The sequence below is a fragment of the Mustelus asterias genome, chromosome 28 (genome assembly GCF_964213995.1).
Source record: "Mustelus asterias chromosome 28, sMusAst1.hap1.1, whole genome shotgun sequence".
Taxonomy (NCBI): domain Eukaryota; kingdom Metazoa; phylum Chordata; class Chondrichthyes; order Carcharhiniformes; family Triakidae; genus Mustelus; species Mustelus asterias.
Genome location: NC_135828.1, coordinates 27,027,572 through 27,051,540, shown reverse-complemented (window position 1 = coordinate 27,051,540; position 23,969 = coordinate 27,027,572). Strand labels below are relative to the sequence as shown.

Sequence of the window (23,969 nt, the reverse complement as noted above, 5' to 3'; positions counted from 1 at the left end):
TTCACTGGAGGCACTGTTTAAGCAGATCACCGTGATGTTTGACAAGGATCCTTCCCTGAGTCTGTGCTGTCAGGGAGGTGCATGTGTTGCTGTGTGGACTGTACTAGCATGGTAAATAGGAGCTTTGTGGTGTAGCGAGAGGCGGATAGTCTTGTATTTGCCATTGTCGGAGAGGAGATTCCTGGCTTGATTTGGTTAAATTCCAAAATCTTGGGCCCTCCTCAGGCTGAAGTGACTTTGCAGCCTTCTCATTCACAAAAGACTTTTATTTTGCTCTCCGACTAACGAGTGGTCCAATTGTCTCTCGGAGGTGTGTGTGGGAATGTATTTGGTTTTTTTAACCCTGTTGTTGGCTGAAAAAACCTGACATTGCAATGACATGTCCTGCAGACTGACAGGACCATGCTTTTTCTGTCAATTGGTAAGTGACGACCCACAGAGTGAACACACACTTGTATTCTCACTGTTGCTCACTCTGATTCTCCCCGTGCTCCCCCTCTCCTCTTCCCCTTTCTTATTCTCTCACTCCATTTCCGATAATTCCAATCTTGGTCTATTGCTCTCTCTCTCTCTCTCTCTCTCTTGTGTTCACGGATCCTCTGCCGCTCTCACGTTGTGTCCTCACTCTGTGCTCACCACAGTCCCTTTCTCTGACTCTTCCACACTCACCGTCTCTCACTATTTCCTCTCCAAGTTCTCGCTTGGTGTTCCTTTTTCTCACCTTTGCTCTCGCTCTCTCCCTCGCTCTCACTCTGTCCCCTCTCTCTCGCACCATCCCGCACCCCACCCCCTGCCCTCTCCCCCCCACCCCCTGCCCTCTCCCCCCCACCCCCTGCCCTCTCCCCCCCACCCCCTGCCCTCTCCCCCCCACCCCCTGCCCTCTCCCCCCCACCCCCTGCCCTCTCCCCCCCACCCCCTGCCCTCTCCCCCCCACCCCCTGCCCTCTCCCCCCCACCCCCTGCCCTCTTCCCCCTCACCCCCTGCCCTCTTCCCCCTCACCCCCTGCCCTCTTCCCCCTCACCCCCTGCCCTCTTCCCCCTCACCCCCTGCCCTCTTCCCCCTCACCCCCTGCCCTCTTCCCCCCCACCCCCTGCCCTCTTCCCCCCCACCCCCTGCCCTCTTCCCCCCCACCCCCTGCCCTCTTCCCCCCCACCCCCTGCCCTCTTCCCCCCCACCCCCTGCCCTCTTCCCCCCCCACCCCCTGCCCTCTTCCCCCCCGCCCCCTGCCCTCTACCCCCCGCCCCCTGCCCTCTACCCCCCGCCCCCTGACCTCTACCCCCCGCCCCCTGCCCTCCTCCCCCCGCCCCCTGCCCTCTTCCGCCCGCCCCCGCCCCATCCCCCCTCGCCCCCGCCCCATCCCCCCTCGCCGCCGCCCCCTCCCCCCTCGCCCCCGCCCCCTCCCCCCTCGCCCCCGCCCCCTCCCCCCTCGCCCCTCCCCCCTCGCCCCCGCCCCCTCCCCCCTCGCCCCCGCCCCCTCGCCCCCGCCCCCTCGCCCCCGCCCCCTCGCCCCCGCCCCCTCGCCCCCGCCCCCTCGCCCCCGCCCCCTCGCCCCCGCCCCCTCACCCCCGCCCCCTCCCCCTCCCCCCTCGCCCCCTCCCCCTCCCCCTCCCCCTCCCCCTCCCCCCTCCCCCTCGCCCCTCCCCCTCCCCCTCGCCCCTCCCCCTCCCCCTCGCCCCCTCCCCCTCGCCCCCGCCCCCTCGCTCCCCCCTCGCCCCCTCCCCCCTCGCCCCCGCCCCCTCCCCCCTCGCCCCCGCCCCCTCGCCCCCGCCCCCTCCCCCCCTTCGCCCCCGCCCCCTCCCCCCCTTCGCCCCCGCCCCCTCCCCCCTCGCGCCCGGTCTCTTTCCCCCCCCCCCCTCCCCTGCTCGCCCTCTCCTCTCCCCCCCCCCCCCACCGCGCCCGGTCTCTTCCCCCCACTCGCCCTCTCCTCTCCTCCCCCCCCCCCCCCCCCCCCCCGCCCCTCGCCCTCGCTCTGGGTCTGTATGTCAGTCTCTCTTGCTCTCACAATCTCATGTTTTCTGCTCTCTCTCTCTCTCTCCCTCTCTCTCTCTCTCTCTCTCATCCTCGCTCATACCCTTTCTCCCACGCTCTCACTCTCAATCTCGCTCTGCCTCTGACAACAAAATACTGAGATGATTTTGTGTCCTTTCAAACACATTAGCTTAACTCGAGAAATGATAGTGGGGTCGGAGGACGATATTCCAGGAGTCCGACTGTCTTTTCTGATTCTCCGGTTAACAGCCTGAATTCTGCCTCTCTGGTGGTAAGTGCCAGTTTGATTTGCTGCCTCTAGTTGTGCACAATCCCAATGGAGAGATCCTGAGGGGGAAGGAGCCTGGGATATTGTCTAATGGCTCAGAGAGAGAGGAAGGCTGGTGGGTTACTCTGAGAGCTTCTCCACTCCAATGTTCTGCGGATCACTTCACGGCGGATAATTGAGCGATATGGAGCGAGTGTCGCCTGGGTTGGAGTGAGTCTGTGAATCTCAGAGTGCTCCAGTTGACCTCAGTACCATGTCTAGTCAGGTTTACACTCCTGATTACTATTCCGTTCCCTCTCCAGAAGGTGCCTGTAGCTTGACATTAGCGCAACGACATCACCATTCACTGTGATGACCCCAAATTCATTTGGCCTCCTCCCACAGCACCCCCTCCCCCACCCTCGCACCCACCCCTGCGACCTGCTCATTGGGCTGCATTTCTATAGCTACCTTTCATGATCTCAGCACATCCCACAGTGCTTTGCCGCCAGTGAGGTGGTTTTCACATGTGGTCGCCGCTGTAACGTAACAAACGGGGCAACCCGCTTTGCGCACAGCAAGATCCCACAACCAATGAGGTTTTTAAAAGGGAAAAAGAAAAATGGATGATCTGGTTTGAACGCTAACCAAGAGACAGAGGAGAGCCCCCGATCTTGGAAAGTGTACTCCGGGGATACATGCTGAGGCTTAATGTCTGGGGGAGTGGGGGGGTGACAAATAATAAACATGCATTCAGGGAGAGAAAACGTAAAATGGCTGTCGGTGTGGAGTCTGCACGTTCTCCCCGTGTCTGCGTGGGTTTCCTCCTACACTCCAAAGATGTTGATTGGCCATGATAAATTGCCCCTTAGCATCAGGGGGATTAGCAGGGTAAATATGTGGGGTTACGGGGATAGGGCCTTAGAATCTTAGAAACCCTACAGCACAGAAAGAGGCCATTCGGCCCATCGAGTCTGCACCAACCACAATCCCACCCAGGCCCTACCCCCATATCCCTACATATTTACCCACTAACCCCTCTAACCTACGCATCCCAGGACACGAAGGGCAATTTTTTAGCATGGCCAATCAACCTAACCCGCACATCTTTGGACTGTGGGAGGAAACCGGAGCACCCGGAGGAAACCCACGCAGACACGAGGAGAATGTGCAAACTCCACACAGACAGTGACCCAAGCCGGGAATCAAACCCAGGTCCCTGGAGCTGTGAAGCAGCAGTGCTAACCACTGTGCCACCGTGCCTGGGTGGGATTGTGGTCAGTGCAGGATCGATGGGCCGAATGGCCTCCTTCTGCACTGTAGCACAATGACATCACCGCTCACTGTGATGACCCCAGATTCGTCTGGCCTCCTCCGGGGATTCTATGATTCTATGAAAATGTATGTTGTTGTTGTTGTCATTTTGTGTCTAAATATCTGAAATGTTTCCACAAGGAATTAACTTCTCCACATGTATCTCAACCCTTCCCTTCAATCTCATCCCATCCGGTGGCTTAACCTGCCTCATGTTGAGTTTTGGTCACTCTCTGGTGTTGTAGAGCACCATTCATTGCTCGGAACCCTCCCTGCTCTCTCTCTCTCTCTGTGCGCTATCTATCCCCGTTTCCTCCTCCTCCTATTCGGTTGCTTGTGATGACTCTTGTTCAATAATGCCCGTCGCCTCTCGTTTCGCCTGTCTGAAGCCAATAACCCATGCTGCCAATTTTTCCCCATTTATTTGCTTGCCGGTCACAGCCTGCCCATCATTCATTGCGAGGACCAGATCTCACAGAGTCTGAAAAGAGCTACGTGGTAAGAATTGATCCGTATCTGCATCACAGCTGGCCCTGGTAGGGGCCTTAGCACATCAGAGCTTGGAAACCAATGAGTTGAACTAATCTTGGTAATGGCGTAGAGATTGGATTCAAGCTGTACTTTGCGATGTGCTTTACACGGTAGATGTTTAGTGCTGAGGTTTTGACTCTTAAGTTGGTTGATTTGTGTACTGTGTTTGGACCGTGTGTCCACAATGGCATGGAATCCTGTGCTTTAGATTAAATAGTAACCTGCATGACTACCAATAGAGATCACTAACTACTGCTTCTTTGTGCTACACTTATAATCCTTGAATTAAATCTGCCATTCTTCTCTGTCTTGCCTGTTTTTCCATGCTTACCTCTGGACTACTCTACACTCCGATTTCCTGGATCTCCGATTTTCCCCCCGTTAACTTGCTGGAACCCCGCGGTGCGTTTGGAATGCTCCCCCCCCCCCCTCCCCCTCTCTCGTTTCTCTCTGCTCGCTTGCCCCACGGACACGGACACTGGCAGGAGGCGGTCTGCAATGAGATCATGAACATTGCAGAAAAGTCTGTGCATTACTGCAGTAACCTCTCCCACCCGCTTCACACTCAGCACAAGGTGTCTCCCCATGACAGTAAACAATCTTTCATCATTTCCCAGCAACCCCGGGGCCAGCAGCGCGGGACCAGCCAAGAGAGGACGCACGCAACCACGGCCCTGTGAGTAACCACCCACTCGGATTCTAATCCATAAACCTTTCCACAATCAATGGCCCACGTAATGTGGCCACACACAGCACAAAATCCACAGTTAATTTCTTGTTCCATGCTATGTAGTTGGATTGCGGCGATTGCCTTTGACATTCTGAATTTAGGAGGGCAGAAAAATCTTTAGTCAACGACCTTACCCTGATTCTGTTCCACTGTGGGTGGCGCAGTGGTTAGCACTGCTGCCTCACAGCGAGAGGGACACGGGTTCTACTCCGGCCTTGGGTGACTGTCTGTGCTGAGTTTGCACGTTCTCCCCGTGACCACGTGGGTTTCCTCCCACACTCCAGGGATGTGTAGATTAAATGGATTGACCCTTCTAAATTGCCCCTTAGTGTCCCAAGATCTGTAGGTTAGGTGGATTGGCCATGCTAAATTGCCTCTTGGATGGATTCGTCATGCTAAATTGTCCCTTAGTGTCCAAAGATATGCAGGTTAGGTGGATTGGCCATGCTAAATTGCCTCTTGGTGTCCAAAGATGTGCAGGTTAGGTGGATTGGCCATGCTAAATTGTCCCTTAGTGTCAAAAGATGTGCAGGTGGATTGGCCATGCTAAATTGCCCCTTAGTTTCCAAAGATGTGCAGGTTAGGTGGATTGGACATGCTAAATTGCCCCTTAGTTTCCAAAGATGTGTAGGTTAGGTGGATTGGCCATGCTAAATTGCCCCCTGGTGTCTGTCCAAAGATGTGCAGGTTCAGGAGATGAGCCATGCTATATGTGCAGGTTTACGGGGATAGGACGGGGGAAAGGGCCTGGGTAAGACATTCTGTCAGAGAGTCGGTGCAGACTCGATGGGCCAAATGGCCTCCTTCTGTACTGAAGGGATTCTGTGATTGTTTAGAATTGTCTCCATGTAAAGTGGACGCAGGGTTAGGTTTTGTTTAGAAGTTTGCTGTTGTACATATTTTTCTATTTATTCTTTCCTGGGTTGCGGGCATCACTGACATTTCCAGTGTGTCTCGCTCGGCCATTTCAGAGAGGGCGGTCAAGAGGCAACCCGCACTGCTGTGGGCCTGGAGTCACGTGTAGTCCTTCTAGCACCCTCCTCCCCCCAGCACTGATCAGGGATTTTGAAAGGAATTTGAATGGGCACGAGGTAAATAAACAACAGTGGGGGAATGGGACTCATCTGGATTGCTCTACAGAGAGCTAGCATGGTTTCACTGGGCTGAGTGGCCTCCTCCTGTACCTGGTGACTATCGGAAAAAAGATTTGGTATCTTTTTGGAACATTTATCGTACATTATCCTGTATGTGTTCCCATGCACCCAGGAGAAGGAACACCTCCCTCTGTTTCCCTGTCTGTTGAGTGGGGTAGAATCTGCAAAGGAGGCACACAGTAGAGGGAGTGGCTGCTTCTGTGTTGACCTTATTCAACATTTCATCAGAAACAATGCTGTTGACAGCACCCAGTTATGGATTTTTACATGTTTTTCTTTTTACATGCTCTCTCTCTTAAGCTTCCAAGCCTTGTACAGCTACATCCCACAGAATGAAGATGAGTTGGAGCTTCGAGAAGGAGATGTAGTGGACGTAATGGAGAAGTGTGACGATGGCTGGTTTGTGGGTGCGTATCGGATCTCACTGGAACAGAACACATGGAGGATGAATGAATGGTGGTGTTGGATGATATCATGGCTTTGTCAGGTTCAGGTTTACCCACCAGAGCTGATTGTAAAGATATAAAGAACTTGCATTCCTTGTCATTCTTTCATGGGATGTGGGCGTCGCTGGCAAGGCCAGCATTTGTTGCCCAGCCCTAATTGCCTCTGGATTGAGTGACTTGCTAGGCCATTTCAGAGGACGTCACAGTGGTTAGCACTCTTTCCCCATCAGCGCCAGGGGCCCGGGTTCAATTCCGACCTCGGGTCACTGTGTGGAGTTTGCACATTCTCCCCGTGTCTACGTGAGTTTCCTCCGGGTGCTCTGGTTTCCTCCCACAGTCCAAAGATGTGCGGGTTAGGTGGATTGGCCATGCTAAACTGTCCCTCTGTGCCCCATGACAGGGGAATTTGTGGGGTAAGTATTTAGGGTTACAGGGATAAGGCCTGGGAAAGATTCTCTGTCAGAGAGTTGGTGCAGACTTGATGGGCTGAATGCTTTCTTCTGCATTATAGGGATTCTCTGATTCTACATTGCTGTGGATCTGGAGTCACATATAGGCCAGACAGGGGCAAGGACAGCAGATTTCCTTCCCTAAAGGACATTAGTGAAACAAATGGGTTTTACGACAATGGTTCCATTTGACTTTTCACTCCAGATTTTTATCAGATTTAAATTTCACCATCTGCCGTGGTGGGATACGAACCTGGGTCCCCAGAGCACTGTCCTGGCTCTCTGGATTACTAGTCCAGTGACAATACCACTGCGCCACCACCTTCTCTCAAATTGAGTTCCACCAGGGAGAGAGTTGCCGGGGGCTTTGGTTTGGCATCTCATTGAAAGGTGGCAATGTCGCACTCCCTGCAGTGGTGCATTGAAGCGAATACTCATCATCTTCTCTAGTTTCTGCTGTGAATCTCAAACCTTTCCGACTGACTGATCGAACTAAACTGACGCTGCTTGGTATCACAGCTTAGTATCCTGCTCTGCCCAAGACCACAAAGAACTACAAAAGGTCATGAATGTAGCCCAGTCCAAACCAACCTCCCATCCATTGACTCTGTCTACACTTCCCGATGCCTCGGCAAAGCAGCCAGCATAATTAAGGACCCCACGCACCCCGGGCACTCTCTCTTCCACCTTCTTCCTTCGGGAAAAAGATACAAGAGTCTGAGGTCACGTACCAACCGACTCAAGAACAGCTTCTTCCCTGCTGCTGACAGACTTTTGAATGGACCTACCTTGCATTAAGTTGATCTTTCTCTACACCCCTCGCTCTGACTGCAACACTACATTCTGCACCCTCTCCTTTCCTTCTCTATGAATGGTCTGCTTAGTGTGCAAGAAACAATACTTTTCACTGTATGTTAATACATGTGACAATAATAAATCAAATCAAAACTTGACACCAAACATAGTCAAGGTGATTAATTGATTTTATGCTTTGTTTTCCCAAACAGGAACGTCCAGGAGGTCGAAACAGTTTGGTACCTTTCCCGGCAACTATGTAAAGCCACTGAATTTGTAATGTCTGGGGGGGGTCACAGAGTGGACTGCAGAGGAACAAATGAATGCCACCCGAAACATTTGCGGAGAATCCTTGAGCTGCGGATCGGATGGAACAGCAAATCAGCTTGGCATAAACATTCTGCTTACAATATGAAGTGTCTTTACTTTCACAACAGATATGGAACACACTTGAGCGAGAGAGAGAGAGAGAGAGAGGAAGGGTTTGAGTGGTACGTGAACAGAGGGTGCGAGGTTGCTGAACACGGGAATGCGTTGACGGCATTGGCGGGCAAGGGGCTTGTTCTGCCCCCCGTGGCAGCACAAATCGCCGTCAGGGGTTAAAGCCGAACTTCCCCCTTTTCTTTTCTAATGGACTGTGCCCACGGATCAAGAGCCCAGCGTTGGCCAAGTTAAATGATGCACAGTCTATGGCTGCGATGCAGGAAGGGGAAGGAGGCTTGTGTGGCTGAGTTTCTGGTGGGATAAGGGTTGCGATTAGAAGCCGGGGGGTACTGTTTTTGGGCCCCGACTTTTCACAATGTGGAGAATGGATTGGGAACTCCAGATGCAGAAGAGTTTATTGCCACTTGTATCCATTTCCAGCCTGAATGAGGGTGCATGTCCTCTGATTACCTCTCGTAATATCTCCCTTTCTACTATATATTTTTGGACTTGCTTTATTTTATTAAGAACAGAGAAACCTAGCACAGCCAGAAAATGAGTAAACCTCGTGTTGCCGGTGAGGAAATATCCGCCCCCACTCCCCAAATTTAACAAACATATCGCAGCTATTATTTTGGGCTGAAGCTTTATTTTTTAGAACAAGTTTCTTTAACACGTTTGTTAACTGTTGATGATGATCGCTTAGAGCTGCAACACTATTAACATTTTTTTTTTGCACCCTCTCACACAATATATTATATATAAAAGGAAAGCACCCCTCACCCAAGGGGCTTTGACCCTTCGCTGGGGTAAAGCTTTGTGTAAATATGTACATTAGATTTTGTACAAAACCCGTGTACTTATCCTGTATAGAAAATTAATAATTTAACAAAAAAAAATGGAATTTAAATGGCCGGCTGATGGCAGAGAAGTAACACTCCTCGGAAGCTCTTTTGCAATTCACCCAAAAGAAAAAAGGAACTCGGTATCATTATCTGAGGGAAATACTTGGCACATGCGAACTGTGTGTTTCTTTTAAGGAAGTCGCCACCCCGTTGGGCAGTTTTCCTGCTCCTGTTGGCACAGGGGTGCAACAGCAAACAAAAAAATTACTTTCCGTTTAACAAAAACACCCCCCCCCCTCCCCAACCCCCCGTCACACTGCGGCAGCAAGTTGCCGTCTGACTGGCTTCACATAATCAAAACACACTCGCGCGTTTTATTTACCAGTTTCCTGTGAGCCGCACGACTTTATAACCGAACGTAGCGGCACATCTTCTGTTAATCTATTTTCTTTATTGCGGTGCTTTGTGATTTGATAATGAAGACAAGAGCCTCTATTTACTGCTGTGGTTGAAAAATGCAATATTTAATAAACTTTATTCAAGCCACGGATGTGCCTTGGAATAGGTGTGTTTCTGTTTTTATTGGGATGAGAGCAGCACAGAATCACCTGGGTGGATCTATCCTGTAGTTCCACGTTCTGGTAACCGCCATACTAACCATAAATCCCAAAGGGAAACTTGGCAAGCCACCACAACAATTTTCTCTTTGTGTTGTATTATGAGAGGATACATGTGCTGAAGTTAGGAGACATAAATCCCAAGAACGCTTTTGGGGATTTTAATTAGTAAATTCAATTTTATTTTTAATATTTAAAAAATTTCATTTATTTAACAAAAGAAAACTTAAACGCACACAATTACATTTATACAGTTAAAGTTAGTCTTGCAGAGTCTTGGGGCATTAGTCTTGGGGCGGCACGGTAGCACAGTGGTTAGCACTGCTGCTTCACAGCTCCAGGGGCGTGGGTTCGATTCCCGGCTTGGGTCACTGTCTGTGTGGAGTTTGCACATTCTCCTCGTGTCTGCGTGGGTTTCCTCCGGGTGCTCCGGTTTCCTCCCACAGTCCAAAGATGTGCGGGTTAGGTTGATTGGCCATGCTAAAATTGCCCCTTAGTGTCCTGGGATGCGTAGATTAGAGGGATTAGTGGGTAAAATATGTAGGGATATGGGGGTAGGGCCTGGGTGGGATTGTGGTCTGTGCAGACTCGATGGGCCGAATGGCCTCTTTCTGTACTGTAGGGTTTCTCTGATTTCTCTGAACATTTTCTCCCCACTAACCCCCACCCCCCCCCCCCCCAAAAAAATTCTACATGGTTAGATTCACACTTTTGGCATCAGATCCTAGCTATTTACTGTATCAAAAATGCCAGTAATATAGAAAGACAGGAGCAGGAGGAGGCCATTTGGCCCTTCGAGCTTGCTCTGCCATTCATTACGATCATAACTGATCATCCAACTCAATAACCTATAGAATCATAGAATCCTTATCCCTATAGAATCCCTATAGTACAGAAGGAGGCCATTTGGCCCATCGAGCCTGCACTGACAACAATCCCACCCTATCCCCATAACCCCGCATATTTATCCTGATAATCCACTCAAAACTAGGGTTAATTTAGCATAGCCAATCAACCTAACCTGCACATTTTTGGACTGTGGGAGGAAACCGGAGCACCTCAAGGAAACCCACGCAGACACGAGGAGAACGTGCAAACTCCACACAGACTGTGACCCAAGTCAGGAATCGAACTGTGAGGCAGCAGTGCTAACCACTCTACCAATATTACCACAGGGCTCCCGGTGTTGCTATTGGGAAAATATGTCACAGATCTGTCTCATCTCACACCACTGTGGAGAATTCCAAAAGATTTAGTACAAAAACAGAAAATGCTGGACAATCTCAGCAGGTCTGACAGCATCTAAGGGGAGAGAACCAAGCCAATGTTTGAGTCTTATGAAGAGAGATTGGACCTGTACACTCGAGAGTTTGGAAGAATGAGCGGAGATCTAATTGAGGTACATGAGATAGACCTGAAGTCGGTTACAATTCAGAATGTACCTGGGAAGTTGGTTAGCTCAGTTAGCTGGATATCTGGTTTGTGATGCAAAGCAATACTAACATCGTGCGTTCAGTTCCCGTAGCGGCTGAGATTATTCATGAAGGCCCCACCTTCTCAACCTTGTCCCTTTCCTGAGGTGTGGCGATCTTCAGGTTAGATCACCAGAAGTCATCTACTATCTCCCCACTGCAAGCTATGGTCATCTGGGACTATGGTGACTCTCTTTATAAGATAATAAAGGGGATTGACAAAGTCGATGTGGAGAGGATGTTTCCTCTTGTGGGGCAAATCTGGAATGAAAGGTCATCATTTTAGGAAAGCCTCTCCACTTAGTGGAAATCCCTCATCCCCAGTACCAACCTCCTGTCCAAGCCCTTTTGAAAGTGTGAGGTCCAGAATTGGACAGAATGCCCTCTGAGGAGTGATGTACAGAGGATTTGAATAACTTCCTTGCTCTTTTACTCTTTGTGGCAGATAAAATATAAAGGAAAAGTGTGAAGTGATACATTTTGCAGGAAGAATCAGGAGAGGCAATATCGACTAAATTGTGCAATTTTAAAGGGGGTGCAGGAGTAGAGGAACTTGGAGATGGAGGTACACAGCTCAGTGAAGGTGGCAGGACGAAGTAGACTTTATTGGAGCAAATCAACTAGACAAGCCAGGGCTTGTCTGAGTGATTCCTCACTCTGGTCCCTGATTGGTTACCTGGGTCAGATGACCCCCTCTGCAGTTTTACCCTTAAAGGGGGCAAACACCACAGAGATGGTTTTCCACTGTGTGGAATGGTCTGTCTGTTCCTAGAGGCAGAGAGCGCAAACACTCGAGCGAGTTGGGCGTTTGAGCATGCATTAGATTTGGTGACTGCCCATCAGAGTTGAAGGACTTTGCCTCTTTCCCACAGATCGCCCTGTTTTCTCAAACTGCTACTTAAGTGACACTAATAATGTCTCCTTCAGCATTTTGGGAGATCAAATTCAGGGTGAGAATGAGACAGTAAATGGCGGAACCCTTAGGAGCATTGACATTCAGAGGGATCTGGGCATCCAGGTCCACAGATCCCTGAAAGTGGCAACACAGGTGGTCAAGAAGGCATATGGCATGCTTGCCTTCATCGGCCGGGGCATCGAGTATGAAAGTTGGCAAGTTATATTGCAGATTTATAAAACTTTAGTTAGGCCGCACTTGGAATATTGCGTGCAGGTCTGGTCATCACACTACCAGAAGGACGTGGATGCTTCGGAGAGAGTGCAAAGAAGGTTTACCAGGATGTTGCCTGGTCTGGAGGGTTTTAGGTATGAGGAGAGGTTGGATAAACTCGGATTGTTTCACTGGTAAGACGGAGGCTGGTTGGTGGGGGCAGGGAAGACCTGATAGAAGTTTATAAAATTATAAAAAGCATAGACAGGATGGACAGTCAGAGGCTTTTTCCCAGGGTGGAAGGGCGACTACAGTAGGGCACAGGTTTAAGGTGAGAGGGGGTAAGTTTAGGGAAGACGTGCGGGGAAAGGTTTTCACACAGAGGGTGGTGGGTGCTGGAACACACTGCCAGTGGAAACAGGCACGTTAGCAATGTTCAAGGTACATCTTGATGGACAAATGAATAAGAGGTGAATAGAGGGATAGAAACCGCATATCAGTGCGGGCTTGGTGGGCCGAAGGGCCTGTTCCTGTGCTGTATAGTTCTAACTGTTGACCGCTCCTTTTATAAAACTGTTGAATGTCCGCAAACCAGCTCCCTTCTCGGGGAGTCTGTTGCACATCCCCATCGCCTTGCAACGGAAAAAAGCACTTTTCCAAACTCCAAACCTGGCCGCGGTTTCTGGATTTTGCATTCCTCTTGACCTGTTGTTGCTCATTCTCTCTGAGTTCAGTAACTGGTTTACTGTGACCTTATCTGTGCCCTTTATCACCTTCCGCTCAATCCTCTCCAACATAAATAAATGTAGTCAGCAAGCCTTTCTTCCTAATTAGATCCCTCGAGGCCCAGAAACATCCCAGTATCTCTTCCTGAACCTTATCTAAAGTATCAACATCCATTATGAAGTAGGGCGGGCAAGTGGTAGATCATGATTCATAGAAACTCTTATTTCTTTGACAAACAGAGCAAGGGAGAAAATCCAGCTCCTTAATTGTTCGGGCTGCACTGTATTGACCTTGGCTAACTTTCACCAGGCAGTGTATTTTTCCTTTGTTTCATTACTTTTTTCACCCCATTCCAGCTTCAAGACTCACTTCAGGAGCAAATGTTTTATTAAAATAAGATCAAGTCGGTTCTTAAAGATCTCGTTGCAGTTCAGTGGATACCTCTCTCACCTCTCAGTCAGAGGTTCAACAAAGAACAGTACAGCACAGGAAGAGGCCCTTCGGCCCTCCCAGCCTGCACCAGTCATGATGCCTGCCTAAACTAAAACCGTATGCACTTACGGAGTCCGTATCCCTCCATTCCCATCCTATTCATGTATTTGTCTAGTTGCCCCTTAAATGCCGCTATTGTTCCTGCTCCCACCACCTCCCCGGGCAGCGCGTTCCAGATATTCACCACCCTCTGTGTACAAAAACTTGCCTCGTACATTTCCTCTAAACCTTTCCCCACGTACCTTAAACCTATGTCCCCAGTACAATTCCCCACTCTGGAGATTTGAGCACAAAATTTCTGCTGCCACTTCCATAAGATATAGGAGCAGAATTAGGCCATTCGGTCCATCAGGTCTGCTCCGCCATTCAATCATGGCTGATATGTTTCTCATCCCCATTCTCCCACCTTTTCCCGTAACCTTTGATCCCCTTACCAATCAAGAGCCTCTCTATCTCTGTCTCAAATACACTCAATGACCTGGCCTCCAAGAAACTACAAAAGGTTGTGAATGTAGCCCAATCCATCACGCAAACCAGCTTCCCATCCATTGACTCTGTCTACACTTCCCGCTACAAAGAACAAAGAACAATACAGCACAGGAACAGGCCCTTCGGCCCTCCAAGCCCGCGCCGCTCCCTGGTCCAAACTAGACCATTCTTTTGTATCCCTCCATTCCCACTCCGTTCATATGGCTGTCTAGATAAGTCTTAAATGTTCCCAGTGTCCCCGCCTCCACCATCTTGCCCGGCAGCGCATTCCAGGCCCCCACCACCCTCTGTGTAAAATATGTCCGTCTGATATCTGTGTTAAACCTCCCCCCCCTTCACCTTGAACCTATGACCCCTCGTGAACGTCACCACCGACCTGGGGAAAAGCTTCCCACCGTTCACCCTATCTATGCCTTCCATAATTTTATACACCTCTATTAAGTCTCCCCTCATCCTCCGTCTTTCCAGGGAGAACAACCCCAGTTTCCCCAATCTCTCCTCATAACTAAGCCCCTCCATACCAGGTAACATCCTGGTAAACCTCCTCTGAACTCTTTCTAAAGCCTCCACGTCCTTCTGGTAGTGCGGCGACCAGAACTGGGCGCAGTATTCCAGATGCGGCAGAACCAACGTTCTATACATCTGCAACATCAGACCCCAACTTTTATACTCTATGCCCCGTCCTATAAAGGCAAGCATGCCATATGCCTTCTTCACCACCTTCTCCCTCGGCAAAGCAGCCAGCATAATCAAGGACCCCATGCACCCCGGACATTCTCTCTTCCACCTTCTTCCTTCGGGAAAAAGATACAAAATTCTGAGGTCACGTACCAACCGACTCAAGAACAGCTTCTTCCCTGCTGCTGTCAGACTTTTGAATGGACTTATCTTGCATTACGTTGACCATTCTCTACACCCAAGCTATGAGTGTAACATAACATTCTGCACTCTCTCATTTCCTTATCTATGTTTTGTCTGTATAGCGTGCAAGAAACAATACTTCTCGCTAAGTTAATACATGTGACAATAAATCAAATCAAATCAATTTCACCAACCTCAAAAAGAACCCCTTATCCCTATTCACTGTTTCCTGCCCATTAGCCAATTCTCTATCCCTGCCAATGTACTGCCTCCAAAGCCATGTTGGGGCAATGAATTCCATAGACCATGGAACCGGGCGTCAATGCTTCCTCCTGTGAACTATGGTCGGCTGATCCCAACCCTATCACCCTGGCACTGAGGAACAACCTGGACTCAACACCAGCCACCTCAACATCCTCAACCTGAGCTTCCAATGCTTCCTGGCCAAGGTACATGACTTGGAACAGCTTAGGTGAAGTAATGGACTGGTGAGTACATAAAACAATAACATCTTTACAAGGTACTTTGAATACACAGATTTTAATATTTATATGATGTATTTATGGTCTGTGGATCTATAATATTCAAATTTTAATAATTATGGATGAATGCTAATTTATGCTGGTTCCTTTTTATTGGCGGTTGGGGTTGTGCTGAATTTTAAGGGCTAAAATGGAGCCGTATTGGAAAATAAGGTAAGGCCCCGCCATGGTGTTGGAGGTAGTACATTGGCAGGGATAGAGAATTGGCTTTCCGTGGGTTGACCTTCATTGTAACCAGTGCTGGGACCACAACTGTTGACGATATATATTAATGACTTGGAGGAAGGAAGTGAATGTACTGTAACCAAATTTGCACAATAATAGTTGGAAAGGCAAGTTGCGAGAGGGATACAAGCAGTTTACAAAGAGATATTGATAGGTTAAGTAAGCAGTTGGAGGAGAGTGGTCACATGACAAGCCAACCCACTGTATCTTTTTTAAAGCACATGTATTCTCAGAGAACTGGGCGCCTCCTTTTTTCTCCAACCCACCTGGTAAACTCCGAACCCTGTTCGTTGGTTGTGGCCATCTAGGCGTGTCCCTACTGTAAGGCAGAAATTTCATAACAGAATCCAACCCAGCACCTCTGTCTTCTGAAGAACAACTAACTCAGTCACTCAAACCTTTACATCGTAAACATGAGAACCATCAAATCAGCCTGAAGCCAGCTCCAAACTACAGATTGTATTCTCATTTAATTTTTTAAAATTTTGTCTGTGTGTGTGCGTGCATGGGTGTATACGTGCGTGTGTGTGTGTGCATGAATGCATGCATGTATGTGAGCGTGCTTGTGTGTGTGCGTTTGTGTGTGTGTGAGTGCGTGTGTTTTTTAAATTCATTCATGGGACACGGGCGTCGCTGGCTGGCCAGCATTTACTGCCCATCCCTCGTTGCCCAAGGGCAGTTGAGAGTCAACCACATTGCTGTGGCTCTGGAGTCCCATGTAGGCCAGACCGGGTAAGATTTCCTTCCCCAAAGGACATTAGCAAACCAGATGGGTTTTTCCGACAATCGACAATGATTTCATGGTCACCAGTAGATTCTTAATCTCAGATATTTTTATTGAATTTAGATTCCACTATCTGCTGTGACGGGATTTGAACCCGGGCCCCCGGAACATTCGCTAAGTTTCTGGATTAATAGCCCAGCGATAATACCACTAGGCTATCACCTCCTCTGTGTGCCTATGTGTGTATGCGCGTGTGTGTTTGTGAGTGTGTTTGTGTTTGCATGCGTGTGTGTGTGTCCATACATGTTTTAAGTTTAAAAAGAAATTATTTATTAGTCACAGTAAGGGTTACATTAACACTGCAATGAAGTTACTGTGAAATTCCCCTAGTCACCAGAGTCCAGCGCCTGTTCAGGTCAATGCACCTAACTAGCACGTCTTTCAGAATGTGGGAGGAAACCCACACAGACACGGGGAGAGTATGAAAACTCCACACAGATAGTTACCCAAGCCGGGAATCGAACCCGGGTCCTTGGCATTGTGGAGCAGCAGTGCTAACCACTGTGCTACTGTGCCGCCCCACATATATGTGCGAAAGTTAGTCTCTATTTTATATTTTACTTATATTAGTTAAAGTATTCGAAAGTTAACCTCCTTCTTTATTAAACTCAAGAAAACCTATCCTTTTAGTTATTTAATACTCACAACATGAAAACAGTTAAGTAGTCCCGGAACTGGCAAATATACCTTTCTCAAATGATAAAAACCTGTCGTGGTCAAAGGAAGAGGAAAGGGCAGAGAGGAGAACCAACCCCCTCACCTGGTCGTAGCAAAATAAAGATGATTTCTGCAATCATTGTCCAATGATTGGTGCATTTCTGATAATGTGGAGATGCCGGTGTTGGACTGGGGTAAACACAGTAATACACTTCTAAACAACACAGAAAGGTAAATCAACAGATGAGCACAAATTAATTTGACACGAGTTAACACTAAGTTAGTGTGGGAGTATAATGGACAAAGGGGTGGGTGAGGCATATTGAGTTGACATGAGTTGGCACCAAGTTGGCATAAGAACTACAACGGGTCATGATGATGAGTAGAGGTCTTGAGTTGCCATTAAATTGGCGTAAGGGCTATTAGGCTTAATGAAGATAAGGTCATGTCACCACAGTCCCAGATGACCATAGGCTGCTCTCTCCTTTGAGGGGGAGAGCTGATTGGTGGTGATTTAGCCCGAGGGTCACCACACCTCAGACAAGGGGCAAGGCTGAGAAGGCGGAGCCTTCAGGAATAATCTCAGTCAGTACGGGAACGGGATGCTGTTGGCATCGCTCTGCATCACTAACCAGTCGTCCAGGCAACTGAGCAAAACCGACCCCCAAGGAATTTAATAGCTCAGAAATGCTCAGAAAAACATGAAAAATTAATGAGGGGGTAATGGACGGGAGGATGGAGGGAGGGGATGGAGGGGGGGATGGAGGTGGGGAATGGATGGGGGTGATGGAGGGGGTGATGGAGGGGCTGATGGAGGGGGTGATGGAGGGGCTGATGGAGGGGATGATGGAGGGGGTGATGGAGGGAGGGGATGGAGGGACTGATGGAGGGAGGGGATGGAGGGGGTGATGAAGGGGGTGATGAAGGGGGTGATGGAGGGGGTGATGGAGGGAGGGGATGGAGGGGGGGACCGAGGGGGTGATGGAGGTGGGGATGGAGGAGGGGATGGAGGGGGGATGGAGGGGGGGAATGGAGGGGGGGATGGAGGGGAGGATGGAGGGGAGGATGGAGGGGAGGATGGAAGGGGGAATATAGGGGGTAATATCCTCAAAGACTTCCAGTAAATTAGTTAACATGACCTGCCTTTCATTAATCCGTGCTGCGTCTTACCAATGGGACAATTTATATCCAGATGTCTCGCTATCTCTTCCTTGGTGATAGATTCAATCATTTTCCCTACTACAGAAGTTAAGCTAACCGGCCTATAGTTACCCGCCTTTTGTCTACCTCCTTTTTTAAACAGTGGCGTCACATTTGCTGTTTTCCAATCTGCGGGAACTACCCCAGAGTCCAGCGAATTTTGGTAAATCACCACTAGTGCATTTGCTATTTCTCCCGCCATCTCCTTTAGTACCCTGGGATGCATTCCATCAGGACCAGGAGACTTGTCTACCTTTAGCCCCATTAACTTGCCCAACACAATTCAGAAGAAGGGGCTTGGGGCTCCGAAAGCTTGTGTGGCTTTTGCTACCAAATAAACCTGTTGGACTTTAACCTGGTGTTGTTAAACTTCTTACAGCATTTCTGATAAACAGGAGATTGCAATGTCAGCCACCAGAGGGAGTTACAGTCAACACTGACCAACTCCCTCTTGGCTGCAAGGAAGGAGGTTTTAACTACAAGGAAAATTACAAAAAACTTAAAAAAGGGAGAAGAGCTCAGGAGGTGTTAGGATTCAAAAAGAAGGTATAAAAACTAGCATCAGAGCACTTTACACTATGAATTACTATGAATGCTCGTAGCATTCGAAACCAGGCAAATGAGTTGACGGCACAAATCATCGCGAACGAGTATGATTTGGTGGCCATTACAGAGACATGGTTGCAGGGAGGTCACGACTGGGAGTTAAGTATCCAGGAGTAATCAGATTATTCGGAAGGACAGACAGGAAGGTAAGGGAGGTGGTGTAGCTCTGATATTTAAGGATGACATCAGGGCGGCAGTGAGAGATGATATCGGTTCTATGGAGAAAAGCATTGAATTAATTTGGGTGGAAATTAGAAAGAGTAAGGAAAAAAAGTCAGATAGGCGTAGTCTATAGGCTGCCAAATAATATCAACATGGTGGGGCGAGCAATAAACAAGGAAATAACTGATGCATGTAAAAATGGTACAGCAATTATCATGGGGGATTTTAATCTACATGTCAATTAGTCAAAACAGGTCGGTCAAGGCAGCCTTGAGGAGGAGTTCATAGAATGTATCGGCAAGAGTTTCCTCGAACAGTATGTAGTGGAACCCATGAGGGAGCGAGCTATCCTAGATCTGGTCCTGTGTAATGAGACGGGAATAATTAATGATCTTCCAGTTAGGAATCGTCTTGGAAGAAGCGATCACAGTATGCTTGAATTTAAAATACAGATGGAGTGTGAGAAGGTAAAATCCAATGCCAGTGTCTTGTGCTTAAACAAAGGAGACTATAAAGGGATGAGGGAGGAGTTGGCTAAGGTAGACTGGGAGCAAAAACTTTATGGTGGGACAATTGAGGAACAGTGGAGGAGTTTCAAAGTGATCTTTCACAGTGCTCAGCAGAAGTAAATACCAGTGATAAGGAAGGACTGTAGAAAAAGAGATAATCAGCCATGGATATCTAAGGAAATAAAGGAGGGTATCAAATTGAAAGAAAATCCATACAAAGTGGCAAAGATTAGTGGGAACCTAGAGGATTGGGAAATTTTTAAAGGTCACCAGAAAGCCATGAAAAAAGCTATAAAGAAAAGTAAGATGGATTATGAGAGTAAATTAGCTCAGAATATAAAAACAGATCGCAAAAGTTTCTACAAATATATGAAACGAAAAAGAGTGGCTGAAGTAAACATTGATCCTTTAGAGGATGAGAAGGGGGATGTAATAACTGGAAATGAGAAAATGGCTGAGGCATTGAACAGGTATTTTGTGTCGGTCTTCACAGTGGAAGACATAAATAACATGCCAAAAATTGATGACAGGAAGGCTATGGCAGGTGAGGACCTAGAAACTATCATTATCACGAAAGAGGTAGTGTTGGGCAAGTTAATGGGGTTAAAGGTAGACAAGTCTCCTGGTCCTGATGGAATGCATCCCAGGGTACTAAAAGAGATGGCGGGAGGAATAGCAAATGCACTAGTGGTAATTTACCAAAATTCGCTGGACTCTGGGGTGGTTCCCGCAGATTGAAAACAGCAAATGTGACGCCACTGTTCAAAAAAGGAGGTTGACAAAAGGCAGGTAACTATAGGTCGGTTAGCTTAACTTCTGTAGTAGGGAAAATGATTGAATCTATCATCAAGGAAGAAACAGCCAGACATCTGGATATAAATTGTCCCATTGGTAAGACGCAGCACGGATTAATGAAAGGCAGGTCATGTTTAACTAATTTACTGGAAGTCTTTGAGGACATTACCCCCTATATTCCCCCTTCCATCCTCCCCTCCATCCTCTCCTCCATCCTCTCCTCCATCCTCCCCTCCATCCCCCGCTCCATCCCCCGCTCCATCCCCCGCTCCATCCCCCGCTCCATCCCCCGCTCCATCCCTCCCTCCATCCCCCCCTCCATGCCCCCCTCCAACCCCCTCCATCCCCCTTCAATCCCCCACCTCCATCACCCCCTCCATTCCCCCCCTCCATCCCCCCCCTCCATCCCCTCCCTCCATCCCCTCCCTCCATCCCCCCCTCCATCCCCCCCTCCATCCCCCATCCATCCCCCCCTCCATCACCCCCTCCATCACCCCCTCCATCAGCCCCTCCATCACCCCCTCCATTCCCCCCCTCCATCCCCCCCGTCCATCCCCTCCCTCCATCCCCTCCCTCCATCCCCCCCTCCATCCCCCATCCATCCCCCCCTCCATCACCCCCTCCATCACCCCCTCCATCACCCCCTCCATCAGCCCCTCCATCAGCCCCTCCATCAGCCCCTCCATCAGCCCCTCCATCACCCCCTCCATCCCCCCCCTCCATCACCCCCTCCATCACCCCCTCCATCAGCCCCTCCATCAGCCCCTCCATCAGCCCCTCCATCAGCCCCTCCATCACCCCCTCCATCACCCCCTCCATCACCCCCTCCATCCCCCCTATATCACCCCGTCCAGCCCCCCTCCATCCTCCCGTCCATTACCCCCTCATTAATTTTTCATGTTTTTCCGAGCATTTCTGAGCTATTAAATTCCTTGGGGGTCGGTTTCGCTCAGTTGCCTGGACGACTGGTTAGTGATGCAGAGCGATGCCAACAGCATCCCGTTCCCGTACCGACTGAGATTATTCCTGAAGGCTCCGCCTTCTCAGCCTTGCCCCTTGTCTGAGGTGTGATGACCCTCGGGTTAAATCACCACCAATCAGCTCTCCCCTTCAAAGGAGAGAGCAGCCTATGGTCATCTGGGACTGTGGTGACATGACCTTATCTTCATTAAGCCTAATAGCCCTTACGCCAATTTAATGGCAACTCAAGACCTCTACTCATCATCATGACCCGTTGTAGTTCTTATGCCAACTTGGTGCCAACTCATGTCAACTCAATATGCCTCACCCACCCCTTTGTCCATTATACTCCCACACTAACTTAGTGTTAACTCGTGTCAAATTAATTTGTGCTCATCTGTTGATTTACCTTTCTGTGTTGTTTAGAAGTGGATCTCTCGGTGTTATTGATCTGTGGTTTCACTGTCAGCTGTGAATATAATTGTGTGAAACTCTCTTCCCCAATCATCTCCAGTTTAAACACTTCCTGTGGTTTGAGAACTGGCTTATTTGTCCTTGTTCCTTTTCATGATATCGCGACTACTTCCCTTTTTCCTTTGTGGAAATTGGTCTCGGTGAAGTGCATTTTATCATTGATTATTGTCTCTCTTTCAGTTTTTATGTCAAACCTAACGAGACTCTGTTCTTTAATCCGAGGCGTAACCTCCCGAGAGAAAGCTTCAAGTTCAGATTCCTCTCCCAGAGATTTGGCACCGATGTTGTGCGTGTGGCAGATTACCAGATGCTGAAACACTGAGGACTTTCTGCTCCTGGGGGAGATGGCACAGTCAGACATTCCCCCATCTCGTCGTACCCACCTCAGGAAACAGGCCTCAAATTCAGAATCTTCCTTCCGGTGGTGAGGGGTGGACAGGTGCATGCCGGGATTAGGTTGACCATCTCCAGACGCAGCTTGGGGGCAGCCACTAGGGACACGAGTGCTGAGGTAGGCTAGTTAAAAGGCCTGCCTTGCTTCTTGGTGAGTCGGTCCCCGCTATGCTGTTAAATATTAGGCCCTCCAGCTATTACCCCCTAACCTCCCTCCCCCCCCATGCCCCATCCATGCCAACACATACCACCCCATCCACCCTCAGTGTTCCCTTAACTCCTCCCTGCCAACCTATGTTCCACCTCTCATCCTCATTGCTCCCCATGCCCCATCCATGCCAACACATACCCCCCCATCCACCCTCAGTGTTCCCTCAACTCCTCCCTGCCAACCTATGTTCCACCTCTCATCCTCATTGCTCCCCATGCCCCATCCATGCCAACACATACCCCCCATCCACCCTCAGTGTTCCCTCAACTCCTCCCTGCCAACCTATGTTCCACTTCTCATCCTCATTGCTCCCCATGCCCCATCCATGCCAACACATACCCCCCATCCACCCTCAGTGTTCCCTCAACTCCTCCCTGCCAACCTATGTTCCACCTCTCATCCTCATTGTCCTTTATAGCCCTTATGCCAATGTGGTGTCAACCCATGCCAAATTATCGAGTCCCCACTCACCCCCTGGCCCCTAATAGCCCTTACGCCAATTTAATGGCAACTCAAGACCTCTACTCATCATCATGACCCGTTGGAGCTCTTATGCCAACTTGGTGCCAACTCATGTCAACTCAATATTGCCTCACCCACCCCTTTGTCTATTATACTCCCTCACTAACTTAGTGTTAACTCGTGTCAATCCATGCACTGCCTCCCACCAATAGGAACATTCTCCTGTTAATTGTTTAATTGTCCACCACCATTCACAGTTGGATGTGGCAGGATTGCAGAGCCTGGATCTGATCCGTTGGTTGTGGAATCGTTTAGCTCTGCCTGTTGCAGGCTGTGTTATGGCTTCACCAGAATGCCCACTCTTTTTTGGGGTATGCCTGGGGTTGCTCCTGCCATACCTTCCTGCACACTTCCTCGAACCTTTGAGGTAGGAAATCTTGTCTGTTGTGGGGAAAATCCTTTGGGGTCTATAATTAAATATGGGACAGCACGGTGGCACAGTGGTCAGCACTGCTGCCTCACAGTGCCAGGGACTCGGGTTCATTTCCTGGCTTGGGTCACTGTCTGTGCGGAGTCTGCACGTTCTCCATTCAGTCCCAAAGACGTGCTGGTTAGGGTGTATTGACCCGAACAGGCACTGTGGTGACTAGGGGAATTTCACAGTAATTTCATTGCAGTGTTAATGTAAGCCTTACTTGTGACTAATAAATAAACTTTAAGAACAAAGAACAATACAGCACAGGAACAGGCCCTTCGGCCCTCCAAGCCCACGCCGCCTCCTGGTCCAAACTAGACCATTCTTTTGTATCCCTCCATTCCCACTCCGTTCATATGGCTGTCTAGATAAGTCTTAAACGTTCCCAGTGTGTCCGCCTCCACCACCTTGCCTGGCAGCGCATTCCAGGCCCCCACCACCCTCTGTGTAAAATATGGCCGCCTGATATCTGTGTTAAACCTCCCCTCCTTCACCTTGAACCTATGACCCCTCGTGAACGTCACCACCGACCTGGGGAAAAGCTTCCCACCGTTCACCCTATCTATGCCTTTCATAATTTTATACACCTCTATTAAGTCTCCCCTCATCCTCCGTCTTTCCAGGAAGAACAATCCCAGTTTACCCAATCTCTCCTCATAACTAAGCCCCTCCATACCAGGTAACATCCTGGTAAACCTCCTCTGTACTCTCTCCAAAGCCTCCACATCCTTCTGGTAGTGTGGCGACCAGAACTGGACGCAGTATTCCAGATGCGGCCGAACCAACGTTCTATACATCTGCAACATCAGACCCCAACTTTTATACT

General features: G+C 49.4%; 2 protein-coding genes across 44 annotated transcripts in view; one reads left to right on the top strand and one right to left on the bottom strand.

Annotated features, from left to right (window-relative positions):
- Positions 1-9,485, top strand: part of LOC144480343 (sorbin and SH3 domain-containing protein 1-like) — a 127,454-nt gene extending 117,969 nt beyond the window's left edge. For 25 of the 43 annotated variants that reach the window (XM_078199745.1, XM_078199744.1, XM_078199743.1 and 22 more), the window contains 5 exons: positions 2,159-2,260; positions 3,992-4,048; positions 4,567-4,757; positions 6,266-6,372; positions 7,868-9,485. In XM_078199745.1, the coding sequence (XP_078055871.1) occupies positions 2,159-2,260; positions 3,992-4,048; positions 4,567-4,757; positions 6,266-6,372; positions 7,868-7,935 (525 nt within the window). In that variant the 3' untranslated portion in view covers positions 7,936-9,485. The remainder of the gene's footprint in view (positions 1-2,158; positions 2,261-3,991; positions 4,049-4,566; positions 4,758-6,265; positions 6,373-7,867) is intronic. The other 18 variants (XM_078199759.1, XM_078199758.1, XM_078199740.1 and 15 more) reach the window with 4 other exon arrangements.
- LOC144480348 (uncharacterized) overlaps positions 1-23,969 on the bottom strand; it is a 420,372-nt gene that overhangs the window by 16,350 nt on the left and 380,053 nt on the right. The window lies entirely within an intron of this gene.